At 41.7% G+C, this 18,258-nt stretch overlaps 1 protein-coding gene across 1 annotated transcript in view; it reads right to left on the bottom strand.

The window, feature by feature from the left end:
* Il13ra1 (interleukin 13 receptor subunit alpha 1) overlaps positions 1 to 18,258 on the bottom strand; it is a 62,195-nt gene that overhangs the window by 10,336 nt on the left and 33,601 nt on the right. Inside the window, exons 7-10 of the mRNA XM_048450382.3 lie at positions 14,345 to 14,392; positions 13,937 to 14,069; positions 9,627 to 9,723; positions 5,975 to 6,059 (exon numbers count right to left, since the gene is read on the bottom strand). Coding sequence (XP_048306339.3) covers positions 5,975 to 6,059; positions 9,627 to 9,723; positions 13,937 to 14,069; positions 14,345 to 14,392 — 363 coding nt within the window. The remainder of the gene's footprint in view (positions 1 to 5,974; positions 6,060 to 9,626; positions 9,724 to 13,936; positions 14,070 to 14,344; positions 14,393 to 18,258) is intronic.

The following is an 18,258-nucleotide window of genomic DNA, read 5'->3' as shown; positions in this document are numbered from 1 at the left end:
GAAGCAATTCCCTATCCAGTCCCCTCCCCCACCCCTGAATGTGGCCAGCAGCCCAATTAGTCACATGGAAAAGGCAAAAAGCAAAGCAACAGGAAGAAACACTGGTGGCCAAACTGTTACTATGGTGATGAACAAAACAACATCAAAACACTAGAAGCCTTAAGGAAAACTACGCTGAAGATTTATTTGTGGCCGCATCTAAATGTGTTTTTAAAGCAGCATTATCGATGTCGTTGGTGTGGAAGTAACAGGTGTTTCAAAAACACATGGCTTCTGTCTTCAGATTAGGAGGTGACATCTTTGGGATACTGGGATCTAGTCCAAGTAGTTTTGTAGTCACCTCTCTACCTCTGGAGACTTCTCAGTGGCCCCCAAAGTCCACATCTCTAAAGTGACGATGTTAGGAAGAGCATCTAGGATTCTGCAAATTTGTAATTTAAGGCAAGAATTCGGCACATAAGCCTGTGTCTCCTCAGCAGCATCCAAGATCACGCTCCTTCTGTGACTAAAGGATTCTAGAAGGGAATGGCTGTCCCTCTAGTGCAGGTACATCACTTTCTGAGGACTACTTTCGTGTAAAGAAAGCAGATAACGGGGTCTATGAGATGGGCTCAGGGGGTGCTGGCTCTTGCTACTCAAGCCCCCAGACCTGGGTTCAACCCCCTAGAACCTACAGACTACTAAAGGAAATAACTGACTCCCCAAAGTTGTCCACTGCCACATGCACGTCCTTTCCCAACACACGGAGAATACTTTTTTTTTTTTTTAAAAAAAAAAGTGGATTATTCATCTGCTTAAAAGCACACAGAAAATTGTTCCCTGACCCTTGCCCACAGGCAGCATTATTTTATTATACTTTTAGATTGAAAGACCTGGTTTTTTTTTTTAATGATCTGCAGCCATCGTGGGCGAAAATGTCCCATGCTTTCAGCGGTCCATCTCGTCAATATATCCAGCTCACGAAATTACAGAATTATCTGACTCATTGGGACAAAAAACAACATATTATCCTCTAGACAGCAAATTGAAAAATCCCCCGCAATTTTCCCGTCTCTGAGAAAGATAATTGATCTGATTTTTGCCGTCAGTGTTGCCATCATTCACCCTATCACCCAGAACTGAAAACTCAAAATTATTTTCTATTCTCCCTACCTTTCCTCACCCACACAGAGTCACCAAGTCAGAGTGCATTCCTTTAACAATGCATCTTATTATCAGTCTCCTCGGCCACCACGTCAGTCCATTATCTCCCAGCCCTGGGTGACTACAATGGTCCTTCTTCCTTGTTAATGATTTGTACATGGTTTCTTTCATTGTAAAAGTAATGCATGCTTATTATAGGCAATTTGGAAATTTCGGGGAGATAGACAGAGAATATCAGCTACCCATAATTCCTCCGACCCAGTTCCTTCTACTCATTGTTCTATGCGTATCTACCATGGTTCTCTAAAAATTGGGATTGTGATTGACTAGGTATTTATAATTTGCTTTGTACTCTTATAAGTGGGGTTTTCTTTCTTCTTCTTTTTGAGATACTATTCTTTGAAACATAACTTTTTAAAAAAATCAATTCAAGATGTTATTCTCTAAGTGCTGTAGATAGAAAGTCTGACTGCAGCAGTCTTATTTTATGAGTAAACCATTATTCTGTCTGAAAGCTGTTAACTTTTCACTGTCCTTAGATGTGAGACACCCCCAGTTCACTTTATATGCTTTATCAAACTTTTCTGACACTTGAACAGTCATATATGAGATTCAAATAGTTTCCTCTGCTCATGGAAAATTCTATTATTTCATTAATTTTGCTTCTCATTTATCTGTTGATTTTTAATAAGTCATTATTCATATGTTGACTCAATTTATCTACTAATTGTCTTACAATTTTCCTCATAGCATATTTTTGTTCTAGAAAATAAAATCAATTCTTAATTGCTGGTAACTCACTGTTTTCTAGTTTTCATATTAGAACAAAATGAGACATGGGTCAGTCTTGTGCCATTGTTTGGTTATTTCCTGTATGTTTATTTTCAAGAGCATGATTTTCATGATCAAAGATGTTTATTATATTGTTGTCACGAAAGGACATACAAGTTAAATACCCCTGATCCAAAAAAATCCAAGTTCTAAAATGTGCCAAAATCTGAAGCTGTTTGTACAGTGATAAGGGGCTTTAAAATTTCAGGATTTTATTTGGGAGTGGTATTATATGCCTTTAATCCGAACACTAAGGAGATAGGGAAGATGGATCTATATGAGTTCAAGGATAGCCTGGTCTATCTAGTGAGTTCCAGGCTAGTCAAGGCACATACTGAGACCCTGTCAAAAAAAAAAAGTTCTGAAGTTTGGATTTTCAATTTTCAGATCAAACAGTAAAATCTATGTAATATTCTAAAGTCTTAAAAAATACTTTTGTTCTCAAACATTTTAGATAAAGGACACTCAACCTGTATGGAGGGCCACCAGCACTGCATGACAAGTGCCACTTTCTTAGCTACTTGTTAAGAACTAGTTATTGTTTCTTTTTAGGAATGCATTAGGTAGGCAGTTTATACCTTGTCTTAGTTACTTTCCTATTGTTGCAAAGAGACACCATGACCAAGGTGACTTACAGTTCCAGAGGATTAGAGTCATGTCCCATCATGTGGGGGAGCACAGCAGCAGACAGGTAGGCAGGCATGGCACTAGAGCAGTAACTAAGAGCTCATATCTCATCCACAAACGTAAGGCAGAGAGTTAACAGAGCCTGATGTGGGCTTAGAAAACCCAATACACCGTCAACCAACAAGGCCATACCTCAAAATCCTTCCCAAACAGTTCCACCATCTGGGGGCTGACTATTTATACATTTGAGTCTATAAGGATCATTTTCATTCAAACTACCCCATGGCTCATCAGTGCTTGGTTGGCACGTGCTGTGCATTTGGCCTTTGTCCACAGACACTGGGCATTTGCACTGCGGCATTTTAGGTAGTCTCCACCCTGCTGAAAAGAGAAGCAAACTCAAATGCCTTTCCGTGGCCTGGCCTTGAGGCCAATGTGAGACAGCACAGTGGAACCGGAAATGGCAGAGTGCAGGTGAATGGGAGAATGCACACTCTGCTACTATTCCAAATGGAAAGATTGTAAGTCCCACTGGACAAACGAAAGCATCTACAGTTGCAAAGCAGGCTTTCTTCCAGTTTGATGGCAGGCATGGTCCTACTTTCTCTAACGCAGCACCCTAGGATGAGAATGCCATTCCTCATTCCCAATACCGTCGCACTGCATGCTATTGGTAATATGAACCCAAGACCTTTGCTCATAACTCCTCTATCCCAACTCTCTCTTGTCAAAGCAACCTTGTAGAAGACAACGATGCACTGGAGGACGAGTATCCTATCATACAAGAAGCAATGAAGCACAGGGGAAAAAGCAAGGAAGCTCTAAAATCTCACTCCCCACCAGCTGTGTGACTATGGCCGAGTTTCTGGACCTCACTGAGTCTCTGTTTCCTCATCTGGAAAAAACTAGACCAACAGCACCATCTTAATTGCTTTCTCACTGCTCTGATATAATACTCCAGACACAAGCAACTTAATGGAGAAAGGGTTATTTCAGCACAAGGTACAGTCCATCATAGCAGAGAAATCAAGGCAATCGGGGCTTGAAGCAGCTGATTGCCTCACATCTGCAAACAGAAAGCAGATGAACACATGCTAACGTTTGCTCGGCTTGCTTTCTCTACCCAATACAGTTCAGGACCCACGGCCCAGGGAATGATCTCACCCACAATTAACAATTAACCGGAGCCTTCTCACATCAATTAATATAATCAAGGTAATGCCCACAGGCATGTCCAAAGGCCTATCTCCCAGGGGACCCTAGATGCCATCAGGTTGACAGAACTGACCATCACAAGCACTTACACTACTGGAGGGAGGGTTGTCTTAAAACTCAATAAGGTAACACAGGGCAAGCACTCACTGCCCTCCCTGACATACCCTAGACGCTCAACAACTGCTTTCAGCATCTATTGGTGTAGTTGTTGAAATGAAGAACAACATGCTATACAGGTTGCTTTACCAGGACAGGAATCACCTCTGGCCTCTTTTTAGATATGCAGATTTATAGGATTCACTCCTGACTTGCTGTCAGAATTTCTGGAGATGGAGCCCAGGAGCCTGTATTTCTTGCAAGAATTCTAGTTAACTATGACTCAACTAGAGTTAAAGGACCACACTAACCTTACTTAAGTTATACAATATCTGTTGTAGACTGCTGGACCTACCTGCCCCATGGTACCCTGGCCTGGGCATTACCACCCTCTACAAAAGTGATCTGCTTTTAAAAATTAAAGTGCTCTAGCAGAATCTTTCTCTGATAGCCTGTCAGCCTTCCTACTTCTTATCCCTAGCTGAATTGCATCATTGCCAGTATGAGTAATCCGTTATTAGGAGAGTCAACAATAAATGTATATTATTGTCAAAAGCACTACTCCCTGCTAACATGAATTAAACATGTCTAGAGTGTGAGGTATGTTAACTAGTTTTTCTTATTACTGTGTTCTGTATGAATTTAATCCACACGAGACAGGTGCTACTCCTCCTGCTACTTTAGAGATGGAAAACCAAGTTACAGAAAGGCTAAGCAAGCGGCCTAAGGTCAAAAAGACAGTAAACGACACAGTGGATATCTGAGTCCAGACATCGTGACTCCAGAAGTCGGGCTATTATCTAGTAGACTACAGTGCTTCTCTAAATGAACTGCCCTATGCCTGATAGTACTAATTTAAGCTCGCTACAGTGCTATTAATATTTATTTCATACATGTTCTTCATTATCTTATTACAGCGAAGGCATTTATCACAGAGATCTCGAACTCTTGTGCTCCAGTGTCTTAAGTCTCCAGCCACAGCATGAAAGTCTGCAGGAAACCAACAGCTGGGTGGGTCTGATCTCTTTCTGTGTGCTTAGGGTCTATCCTTCTAGAGAAACTGTATGGACAAAGTGCATCTTAACTGTTAATCCTATCTATATTTTCCTCATCAACATTTGAAAGGTATCTAAAAGTTCAAGGCCCCTCCATTAGGTTAATTTCTCAAAGGAGGCTCTTTCTGCTATGTGTTTAGACAAGCTATCTCATTCCTCAGAAAAAGGATGGAGTCCAGTGACCCAAGACAGACAGGGCATTCTGAGAATTTCTTAGCTGGTATGCTTGGCCAGATATCCAACATTTTAAATCAACTCTTTCATCTTTTAGATCAAGTGTAGGCTAGAATAACCAATTTTGGCCTGGGGCAGGGGGCTCATTAGATGAGGCCATTTGCTGTGTAAACATGAGGATGTGAGTTTGAAATATCAGCATCTATTTTTAACAATGCCCGTGGCTGTTAATACATGTAACCCCAGAGCTCTGGAGGGCAGAAGCAGGGGGATGACCTACTGCCCACCAGCCTTACTTCAGGTTCAGTGGTGACCCCTTTTGCAAAGTAATAAGGCAGAGATTGACAGAGCAAGGCCACCCCCAACGTCCTCCTTTGGTCTCAACATATGTAACCCCCACACACACGTGTGTATACATACAATAACCAATCTGAAGAATTCTGATACATGCTACAGTATGATAAACCTTGAAAACATGATGCCAAATAAAACAAGCCAAAATCAATGAGGCAAATATTGCGTGATCCTATATATATGAGATAACCTAGAATAGACAAATACACAGAGCAGAACATAGAGTAGTGGTTGCTGGGGAAAGGGATAAGAGAACAAGAAGTTAGAGTTTGGTGAAGTACAGTTTCCACGGAGGATGATGAACAAGTCCTAGAAGTAGATACTGATGGTCGCTGTAAAACACGGAAAATGTGTTGGGTATTGAACTATATACTTAAAATGGTTGGAATAGTCAATTTCATGTTATGGGTATTGTGCCATAAGTTTTTCAGTCTCATACCCTACACACCCCTTTTCCATCCCATGGAGGCAGTGCTTACCAGAGTATCATCATTCTGATCTCCAAACATTTCTTTAAAAATCTTGCCAGGATCAGGAATTGGAGGAAATATAATGATCTTGAGCCTTTAAGAAAAGAGAGATTTGTTTGGATCAAACTTTCCAGTACACAGGAGTCTCTCACATAAAGACAGCTATATCAAAAATAGGCATACAAAAGCCACAGTACACAAGTCACTTTTAGAAAGTCACCTTTAGTAATAACGGAGTTGTGAAAAATATGTTTAAATGGCTATGAGAAATCAGTGTCCCAAGACCACCAAATCTGGATAGAGGAAATAAGGCACCAACTTAAATTACTTACATCATTTAAAAATAATGAGGGCCAGACATGATGATACACATCTTTGATCTCAGCATTCAAGAGGTAGGTGGATCTCTGTGAGTTCAAGGCCAGCCTGGTCTACATAGGGAATTCCAGGCCAGCTATGGCTACATTGTGAGGTCTGTCTCAAAAATAAAATAAAATAATGGGGCATAATTTTAGCAAATAAGAAGCTTGCTTTTATAATTTTGAGAAATATATGTATATATGTATATACATAGTAGTCTAATGGCACAGGCCTGTAATCTGAGTTACTCAGGAGCTTGGGGGCAAGATGATTGTAAGTTCAAATCCTGGCTGAGCTATAGAGTAATTTTAAGGCCAGTCTAAGTAACTTAGAGCCTGTTTTAAAAAGTAAGAAGTGGTAGCTCCCAAGGTCCAAATGAGGAGCAGAAAGAGGGAGAACATGAGCAAGGAAGTCAGGACCACGAGGGGTGCGTTCACCCACTGAGACGGTGGGACTGATCTAAGGCCAGCTGGTCTGGGAGTGATGGAGCATGTGATCAGACTGGACACTCTGAATGTGGCTGGAAATGAAGGCTGACTGAGAAGCCAAGAACAATGGCACTGGGTTTTGATTCTACTGCATGGACTGACCCTGTGGGAGCCTGGTTTGTTTGGATGCTCACCTTTATAGACCTTGATGGAGGGGGGAGGACCTTGGACTTCCCTCAAGGCAGGGAACCCTGACTGCTCTTAGGACTAGAGAGGGAGGGGGAGGTAGGGAGGGGGAGGGAAAAGGGAGGAGGTGGAAATTTTAATAAAAAAATAAATAAATTTTTTAAAAAAAGTAAGAAGTGGGTTGGGGGATATGGCTCATGACTTTTATTGGTGTTTTGTTTATTTGTTTGTTTGGTTGGTTGGTTTTGTGTTTAAACAGCATATTATGTTGCTCAAGCTGTCCACAAACTTGTTATATAGTTAAGCATGGCCTTGAACTCCTTATTCTTTTGCTTCTACCTCCCAAGTACTAGGATTCTACCTCCCAAGTGCTTGGCTTCACACAGCCAAAAGCTGATCATTTCTCCTTTCTTCCTGCTGCTCTCCCATTGTTTTCAATCCTAGTGATGCACACGCCAGACAAGTCAGCTGCTGCCTAGCCACATCCTCAGCCCCCCTCCTCTCTTTCTTGTGGGCCTGCCTCACCTCTCAGCGTGTGTCTTGAGGTGTACCCCATGTCCTCCTGTGTCTTTATCTAACTGTTTGCTTTAATCATTTGAAACCTAGTCCATGACATGACTCCCCAAATGGTATCTCTATCTTAGAGCTCTTCCTTAAACTCCAGGTCTAGGCATACAGTTGTCTACTGTATACATCTACTTGGATACTTACTAGACATCTCTCACAATAGATTAAAAACTTAGATCCTTCCCTTTCTCTTAAAGGTAGCTCTCCTCATCATTTTTCGTATCTTGGAAAGTGTCACTGACACTCAGCTGTTGAAGGTCAAACTCTGGAATGTTCAATTTCCCTCACACCTCCATAAGTAATTAACCACCAGCAAGTCTTGTTAATTTGGGCTTTTGGAATGTACCCCAAATTTATCTAACCACTTCTTCCTTCCTTCTTGTACAGACTGCTTTCAATAGACATAGTGTTAAATGTCTTTAATCCCAGCCCTCAGGAGGCAGAGACAAATGGATCTCTGTGAGTTGGAGGCCAACCTGATCCACATAAAGAATTCCAAGCCAGCCACGGTGACATAGTGAGACCCTGTCTCAAAACAAAAACCAACCAAACAAATAAAATGACCAAAATTAAAGACTGCTCTTTTCACGCTTCCTTCCATCTGCTTCTATTCTTGTCCAAACGAACTCTTTAATAGTGGCGGGATCCTATACTTAACAGTACACGGCCACACAAATTCTCTGCTTAGGATATTCCAAGGTCTCTTCCATGGTTAGGATAAAAGGTCTCAGTTCCTTTTCACGCCATACTTGATCCTATCTGCCAGCTTTTCCAGCCTTATCTCCGGCCACTCTCTCACCCCATCTCTTCCAGGCACACACAACAAGCTCATTTTAGCCCCTGAGCCTTGGTATTTGCTTTTTCCTTAGTCTGGGAAAATAGTTGAATAGCTCAATGCCTTTATTTTATGAGTCTCTAATCAAATTATCATCTTCTTGGAGAGGATTTCCCTGGTCTCCCTGTCCCCTCTAAAAATATAGATAGGGCCTGTGTCCTATTCATGCCACAAGCCTGGCACTTTGAATACTAGCTAGCATATAAATAGCTATCTAACATGTAATGTTGAAATAATGCTAAAGCATTGGTTTTGGGCCCAGATCAATACTTTCATTCCAATCTTGAGCATTTACTAGAAGAGCAGCAACTATCTCTATACTGCTAAAGAGAAATAAAGCATCCTTTCTCTTTTTTGACACATGGTCTCAAGGGACTGAAGGCGGCCATGGGTTTGGTGTGTAGCTGAGATGACTTAAACTCCTGCCTCTCCTTTTCCCCACATCTCAAATGCTGGGATTACAGGTGTGTAGCACCATGCTCAGCAATAAAAGCATTCTTAAAGAATGAGTAACATAAACTGGTGATAATCTGGCAGAGTTCTCTTTCCTGTTGCATCGAGTAGCGGCCTGCCTTGGATTAACACTAGATAAGTCATTTTATTAGCAATAGATTTCATTTCTTATTTTCTTTTTTTTTGTTGGTGCTGGAAATTGAACCAGAGTCTCAAACATGCTAACTATGTGTTCTACTACCGAGCTCCACTCCCAGACCCAACTTCTTCTTTTTTAAAATTGTGCATGAGGTTTGGAGGGAGCACATACGTGGGTGCCACTTTATATGTGCTACTTGTGACCTTTATCTGTGCCACCTGTGCACAGATAAAGGTCAGAAGACAATGCTGTGGAAACGATTCTTTCCTTAAACATTGACATGGGTTCCAGGGATCAAACTTACATCACCAAGTTTATTCAGGAAGTGCCTTTACCCAATGAGATGTCTTGTGAGCCCCCTTAATCCCCTATTTCTAAAAGCTCATTCCAAGAGTTGCCAACTATCTGTGGATAAAGCAGGTACTGAAAAGAGTCAATGAAAATAGCACAGGGTCTCTTTAGCAATGCTGAACATGTACACAGAAAGCCATGCCAAAGCAGTGCTGTGAGAAACTCACTTGATGCTTCCTTTACCACAAAATGGGCAGGATGATTTGCCCATCATTTCAGCATAAGTCATGTCTGATTGCAATTGTGCAAAAAGATGCGGCCAACAATACAACAGCATGAAGAGTACTAAGCATAACACACAGGCTAGCAGGAACTGTAAAATCTGCCTGGGCACTGGCTTACCTTTTCAGGTAAAGAAGGAGGACAATGATGGCACCTGCAACAATGACCGGAATGATGAGTAACATCGTTATGTAGAATGTGGAGTTCGACTCCTTGCCTACAGAGTAGAAAGTTAAGCACAAAGACATGAGAATTACAAATTCTTTTTTGTAATGAGCCAGGCAACAATTCTATTTGCTAGTAAGATCACAGCTATTTCTTTCCTATGTCACAACCCATTTTCTCCCAAATTCTTCAATTATCTTAATAGTTTGAAAAATTATCCTGCTCTGGTGCCTGAGCTTTCAAGATGAGTAAATACCTTAAGGACTGTTAGCAACCAGGGCATCTTAACTTGTTTTAGACAGTATTAAATAAAAAACTGCATATCTGACAATGACTGTCCTTTCTTTTTTCTTCCTTCCTTTCTTTTTCTTCTTTTTTCTTTCTTTTCTTTTCTTTTTTTTTGGGGGGGGGGGTGTTTCAAGACAGGGTTTCTCTCTGTAGCCCTGGCTGTCCTGGAACTCACTTTGTAGACCAAGCTGGCCTTGAATTCACAGAGATCTGCCTGCCTCTGCCTCCCAAGTGCTGGGAAGAGGTGTGCACCACTACCACCAAGCTTGACTGCCCTTTATTACTATTTACTTAAAGACTTACTATCATACTTTCTTATTGCCACTATTGAATACTTAAATAAATCCTAACAACTACCACCATTATGATTCTCTTAAAGAGTGCCTCCCCTATATGTCCAGTAGCATATCAGGCGCTCTGACATATTTATCTCTGAGCTATTCTATCTGTTAGACAATATTATTGCAGAACTATGCAGCGATAAGGCTCAGGCAGGCTTCAAACATAGACCTGTCCAATTCCAAACTTTGTTTTTCTACACCTAAAACATGGAAGGCTAATTATACATTTCTATGTTCAACACAAGGGCATGGGGTTCTAGAAAGCATCATCAGGACCTAATGTCCTTATCTTAGGGAACTTCGAAAATGACCCTAAATGATTCCTGCCTCCCAGTGATCATACTCTTGTATAATCCCTGTCTAGACATGGGCTGCACTGATTGACTTTCTTCTAAATAACAAAACAGTACCAGTGCTGGTCTCTCATTTTTAAGATAAGTGATGGCAGACCATGGTTTCTACAAGGCTGTTCTTGTAATGGTCTGTCCTATCCTTTTAAGAGACAAGTCCCTCCCACTACCTTCCCCACCTCTACCACCAAGGCAGGTGGATCTTCCTTCTGCTTCCAGTCTTAGCCCCTTCCTTTCTGTCTCTCTCCCAAGAAGTAGCTGTTGCTGTGGCTCCTCTCCTTTCCTCCTTCCTCTCTCTCTCTCTCTCTCTCTCTCTCTCTCTCTCTCTCTCTCTTTCTCTCTCTCTTTCTGCTCTTTCCCCTCCCCCTTTTCCCTTTCCTTCCATAAACCACTAGATAAATACCCACTTTCTCTGCATGGCATGCCTATCCATCTGAGTCTCCCTGCCTGGGACTGACTGTCTCTCATGGTCTCAGGACCCACTGCCCACTGCCGCCACTTGGGAACCTGCAGCGTTTCTGACACTGTGCCCCTCAGGGAAACCACAGCTTTTATTTTTACCATGACAGTTCTCTTATAAAGCCTTTCTGGCTAGGATTTCTCACCTGGGTAAGCCGATTTCTATGTCAGAAGGGAGCCCTGTAGAGAGGCCTAAGGGGACAGGGAACTAAAAACATATATTTCTATTAGATTCCCACTGCAGATTACAGAAAACTAGATGCTTGAAAAAAATAAAACTTTACTTTGATGGGTCTGGGAGGTAAGAAGTTCAAATTCAAGATACCAGCAGGGCCATGCCCCTTCTGAAGGCTCTAGAAAACAGTCTCCCACAGTCTTTGGAGTTCCTTGGTTGTGGCTACCTTACTCCAGTATCTTCCTTCATCTTCATATGACTTTCCCCCTAGCAGCTCTCTGCGCAGCCTCTTCTTCTTTTTTCCCCTTCAGTATACCTAGAAGTGGACTCTTCAATCCCTGCCAAGCCTTTGGATGAGATTGCAGTACCACTTGAGGTCCTGATGCAACCCTTGTGAAGCCTAGAGTCTTAGCCGGGTGGTGGTGGTGCACACCTTTAATCCCAACACTCAGGAGGCAGAGGCAAGAGGATCTCTGTGAGTTCAAGGCCAGCCTGGTCTACAAGAGCTAGTTCCAGGACTGGCTCCAAAGCTACAGAGAAACCCTGTCTCAAAAAACCAAAAACCAAAAAACTACACTAGTCTCCTGACCTTGAAAAACTGGTATGTGGTAAGTAGGTGTCTGCTATTATAAGCTATTGAACTTTGGTGTCATTTATTTTGTTTTTATGTTTTTTTTTTATTACTGAGACAGAGTCTCATGCTGTAGCCCAGGCTGATTAATGATTCACTATGCAGCCACGGTTGGCCACAAACATGCCAATCTTCCTGCCCCAAGCCCTTGAATACTGGAATTATAGGTCTTAGCCGCCATTCTTAGATAATGTTGGTGTACTTTGTTCTGTAAAAGCAGATAACTAATTCAACCATATCTGACACACAGCTTGTTCAGTCTCTCAATGAATAGGGGATGACATTATTCAAAAACCCATTCCTCTGACTCTTTTAACAGACGTTTAAAGCTAGGTGGTGGTGGCACATGCCTTTAATCCCAGCACTCAGGAGGCAGAGGCAGGCGGATCTCTGTGAGTTCAAGGCCAGCCTGGTCTACAAGAGCTAGTTCCAGGATAGACTCCAAAGCTACAGAGAAACCCTGTCTCAAAAAACCAAAAAACCAAAAAAAAAAAACCAAAACAATAACATCAACAAAATCAGCCTTTGAAAAAGACTCATGTTGGTTTTATATTGCCCCTAGTGGCCACCAAAAGAAAAGCCAATTTCCTCTTCTACCCAGCAACGCCTTAAATTTAAGAATTCAACAGTTCTGTCTTCTCAAATTTACTCCATGTACAGTGCCTTATTGAGTTTGAGGTTCTTTAGTATCCTCATTACCCTTCCAATGACAAATTTCAGGCAGTCATTGTATCTCCTACAATGTGATGCTCCACACACAAATTGGGGAAGGTGTTGCCACAAACTCTCTCTCTCTGTGTATGTGTGTGTGTATGTGCATGTAAGTAAGTAAAAACCAGAGTTAATGTCAGGTGTCTTCCTCTGTTTCTTTCTGCCTTATTTTTAAAGACGGGAGTCCCTTCCTAAACCTGGAGCTCACCAATTCAACTAGATTAGCTGGCAAGCAAGCTTCAGAAATCTTCCTGCCCCTACCCCCTGAGTACTGGGATTGCATGTATATACCCCCATGCTAAGATTTTTCTAAGGAGGTGCTAGGGACTGAACTTAGGTTCTCATGCTTACGCGGCAAGCACTTTACCAGATAAGCTATGTCCTTAGACCGACTTCATATTTCCAATGGGATGAACCACGGATGCTCCACCCTGCAACACTATCTTGACCTGTAAGCTACACCAGCACTGTAAGCCAAGACTGTGCATGCATTTTTCTCTAGCACACAACTCAAACAGGTCTTTCTCATGCTTTATTTGAGCATGACCTGCTCAGCATAGCCACTAACAAGGCTTATCTCTATTAAATACCACCAAGCTCATTGCTACCCTCCTGAGTCTATCAACCAGCATACATGACAGTCCTCTGGCCTGGTACAACCTGAAAATTTGATGGTGCTTGACTTCTCTGTTTTTGTTTGGGTTTCTGATAAAGATGGAGACGGGGCAGAGGTGAGGATTGGTGTAGGAGGTTCTTCTATATTTGTGTTGCTTTCAGTGGTTAATCAATAAAGAAAACTGCTTGGCCTGATAGGGCAGAACTTAGATAGGTGGATAAGACAGAACTGTATTCTGGGAGGAAAAAAGCAGCAGATAGAGCCGAGCTGCCATGAAGCTGCCAGGTCAGACATGCTGAAGCTTTCCCGGTAAGCCACGACCTCGTGGTGACATACAGATTATTAGAAATGGGTAGAATCAAGATGTGAGAGTTAGCCAATAAGAGACTACAGCTTACGGGCCAAGCAGTAATTTAATTAATACAATTTCTGTGTGGTTATTTCAGGGGTTAAGCTAGCCCACCACTCTCATACAACAGAGAATAACACCCTATGGATTGTGGTCTTCCAAAGAACTGTATGCTGTCTATTAACCCTGGGTGATTTGATAACAATTAGATGGAAAGGAAATGTGCATTTTAAATGCTCTCCGGCATCAAGAAAGAATGGCAGACCCTTTCCGAATCTATTTTGTGCTTTAACTTAGTTTCCCGCCATCAGTGTTTTAGCCTGTAATGGCTCTGTGTTCTCTTACCGATGCTCAGGGCTTCGCTCCAGTTACTCCACAGATAGTTGTCATCAAAACATAACCTGTTTGTTTTGACTCTTACTCTGACGGTGTAGACAGTGTCAGCAAGAACACCAGGGAGGATGAAACAGCCTGCACCCTTCGAGACAAAACAGAAATGCACAAAAATATCATCAGTTAATCCCCTTTAGCTCTGCTGTTGAATTATAATCATTGGCCAAATTCTGTATGTGATTAAGACTTGGATTACAATTCAGATTATCTGATTTTTGACTCCTGAAAAACATTGGCAATAATCCGCAGAACAAAACAGTTTGCTTTTCACTAAGCATTTCAAATTTACACTGTGCCTGACCTGCCCCACCCCTGTTACTTGGTGTCTAAGCCCAAATAACAAAAGTTGAATTAACTGACCTCCATGTTTTGATCGAATTCTGAATTCTGGCATTTGTCCTCTTCAACCTTGAAAAAAAAAATAGTTCCAAAATTTAAAAAAAAATGTTTTATGTCTTTTAGCCACTTCTAACAGGCTTTCCTTGCATCCTATTAAAAGAACATGTGGGCTGGTGCGACATGTCAGCAGTTAAGAGAACTTGCTTCTCTTCCAGAGGACCAAAGTTTGATTTTCAGCATTCATGGTAGGCAGGTCACAACTGTCTACAACTCCAGTTACAGGGAATCTAACACCTCTGGCTTGCTCTGGCACCTTCGTTCATATGCACATACCCGTACAGACACACACACACACACACACACACACACACACACACACACACACACCACATAAATAAAAATGATGCAAAATTTAAAGAAATAAAAGAGAAACATTCAGTGGAGAAATAAGCAGTGCTGCATATATTACGTCTTTCCCTCTACCTCACACCGTTCACAAGACCAGTTTCAAGTGTGCTGCAAATGGAACTACGGAAAGTCAAGTAAATGAACAAAGGGACTGTGGAGATGGCTCAGTGGCTGAGTGCTCACTGTGCAGGCACAAGGACTAGAGTTCAGAGCAGTAGAACACATATGTAATACTAGGTAGGTGGGTGTGACATTCACCTGTAAATCCAGCTCCAGAAAGATGGAGACAAGTGGATTGCCCATAGAAATCTGGAGACTAGCTGTATCAGTGAGGCAGAAGATTGCCCAGAGCAATCTGGAGGCTAGCTATATCAATGGGTTCTACGATTGAGAGATCACATCATTTTCAGTGAATAAAGTTGAAGCATGATAAAGGCGGATTCTCAAAGTCAACCTTGAGCCTCCACACACATGCAAACACACACCCACACCACACATAAGTGAGAGGAAAAAAATAAATGAACAGACATAAACACATAAATATAGCAAGCCATCAGAGGACCCATCTTTATAGCTTCAAAATGTGTGGAATGCACATAATGAAAATTAACCATCTACATGTATTGGAAAAGTCTTGTAAACTTTATGTTGAATCAAAGATGACAAAGCCACAGAAAATATGTTGTGGCATTGGTGGTATAATGGTGAACATAGCTGTTATCCAAACATTCATTGATTGAGAGAGAGAAAGAGACATAGGGAAACATAAACTTGTTCCATTTCCTGGGGTGATCTCAACCCCCTAGGTAAGCTATTCTCCTCTCAGCCCTCTGAGTAGCTGGGACTATAGACATGGCTAGAATGCCTGAGAAAGTTTAAATAGCAACAAAACGAATCTACAAGATTAGAAGTCCTGATCATAGTTTTCCTTTCGGGGTATAGCACCTAGAATAGATAAGGAGGGGCTTCTGCGGTGTAGGCTATACAGATAAAAGGTAATTTGTAAAACTCATTTCTAAAGCTGTTTTCAGAAGCACATGCCTAAAATTTCAGCATTTGAAGGCAGAGGCTGGAGGGTCAGGAGTTCAAGGCCAGCTTCAGCTATACAGTGAGCTTGAGACAAGCTCTATGAGACTCTGTTTCCTAAAACAAAAACAAAACAGAAGCCCAAATAAATAAAAATAATTTATGAAAAATCATTGACAAGTTCATTATGACTTATTCAATCTTTTCTAGAGTGAATTATATTCCATTACAAAAATATTTAAAGTTGTTTATTTTTTTAAAGTTGTTTATTTAATGTGTTTATCTGAGTGGATGTATGTGCACATATATAGGCAAAGTCAAAACAGAGCATTGGATTCTCTAGAAGTTTTGACAGTTCTGATCCCTACCATGAGGGTGGTGGGAACTGAACACTGGTTCTCTATAAGAGTAATAGGTGGGCTGTATCACTGAGCCATTTCTTTAGCCCTCCACCACAAATTTTTAGGAGACTCGTCTTCCTTGTTGAGAACCTAAGATATAAATTTGAATTCTTCAACAACAGTCAAAAAAATCAAGCATGAAAATCTGTTGCTTAGTCTTAACAGTCAAACTTATGACAACAAACATTTTGAAAATTTCCAATAATTTACTTCCATTTTGTGTGCATTTGGTATTTTGTCTGCATGTGTGTCTATGTGAGGGTGTGGGATTTCCTGGAACTGGAGTTACAGACGGTTGTGATCTGCGACTGCTAGAATTTGAACCCCAGGCCTCTGCAAGAGAAGTCAGTACTCTTAATCGCTGTGAGCCATCTCTCCAGCCCCTGTCAAAGAAACATTTAAACATGGAGCAAAGAGCATGACATACCTCCATTAATTTTGGCACTCAATGCCATTCACTAAATAGTCCATACCAGCATTGCTGAAGAGCTAAAAGGCCAACAGAATGAGGAAAGCCTATTGTTCCAGTAGTGCATACACAGGCAGAGAAAGAGCAGGTAGCCTCAGTGTCCTATTTCTGGAACCACTGGCCTTCTGGGAAATCACAAGTGTCAAGTGCCACTTGAGGGATCAAGCTGTAGACTGATGTCACTTCTTTCCTGGACCATTTCCCAAACATACAAATGCCAAAGTCAGCAAATCACTGTGTAGATGAAGTCTAGGCTCTCATTCCACTGGAAATGCTCACGTATGGGCCAGCAGCTGCTGAAACCTCTGAGAGGAGGAAAACGAGGGCACAGAACACCAAGTAGACAGTTGTCTGGGAAGGAGTGGGGATAAGAAAACAATTCCTATCTTATTTCACGATTCTCTTCCAAGCTCTGAATATAATGCCTCCCTGTATGATGGTAGGAGCCCACGATACAGTTTACCCATTCCCAGATCTGCAACCAACAACTACAACTTCTCAAGCAGTCTGTCTGAAAGAAAAAGAAGGGTCTCATCAGCAAAGCTCAAGCTTAGCACACAAAGAGCTGATGACATTTTAGGGTGGAAGCAGCTGGTGAACATCTGTTTGAAGGAAGCATTAAACCCAAGCACATAAACAGAGTCATCCCAGAGAGAATACAGTCCAGTCTATGTATATAACATCCACGGCGTACATGGTTTCTTTAGTTCAGAAGCAAGGTATTTGTTATTATTTATTAATTCAACAAGGCTTTAATTAGCATCTTTTTTTAAGGACTAGGGATTGAACCTAGGACCTCAAGCATGCTAGGCAAGAGTTCTTCCACTGAGATATAGACTTAGCCCTCATTTATTGATGGTTTGTACATAGTATTGTACCAAGTAATCTTGGTCTAAGTTGAAGCCACAGAGACTGGCCTCTGACGTCATACTGACTTACAAGTGGTGTGAAAGTTCTTCAACCTTGGTTTCTCAAAAATACGGGTTCCCATAACACTAGCCTCATGGGTTATTATGAACTAGTCCGTCAGACACCCTTAGATGAGGGTCTCTGTAGTATGTTCGAGACAGCTGATAAATGGTAGGCATTAGTGTTAAGAGAACTTAGTACTAAGGTGGTCTTCAGGGGCTAAAAACACAAACTTGGGGTTAAGACTTTTGCTTCAACTTCTTTGCGTTTTCTATTACACATGAGCATTTTGCCGGCATGGATGCTACATGGTGCCCTCAGAGGCCAGAAGATGGTATCAAATCCCTAGAGCTGAAGTTACAGTCAGTCTTGGGCCACCATGTAGGAACTGAGAATCAAAGCCAAGTCTTCCAGCAAAGGAGCCAGTGCTCTTAACCACTGGACCATGTCTCTAGCCCCTTTTGCTGAAATCGTGATTCTTTTTCTAGAAATATGGCCTTAGGTGTAACAAAACTTTCCCAATGTAAGGCAGGGATCAAATAACAGGACATAGGTCCCTAGGCTTAGTGTGATCTCTAAATGAGAGAAAGTACTTAGTAATAAACCTAAATAGTCACCATTTGGTGGATGTAAGTTGTTAGTACCAAGGACAGAATGAAGTCGACACGGCCTGTTGCCTGTTGCATACTTTCAATGGAGAGAAGAGGCCTGAGTGTGATCAT

Source organism: Myodes glareolus, chromosome X (assembly GCF_982192425.1).
Source record: "Myodes glareolus chromosome X, mMyoGla1.1, whole genome shotgun sequence".
In the NCBI taxonomy this organism is placed as follows: Eukaryota; Metazoa; Chordata; class Mammalia; order Rodentia; family Cricetidae; genus Myodes; species Myodes glareolus.
This window is presented reverse-complemented; position numbering and strand designations above follow the sequence as displayed.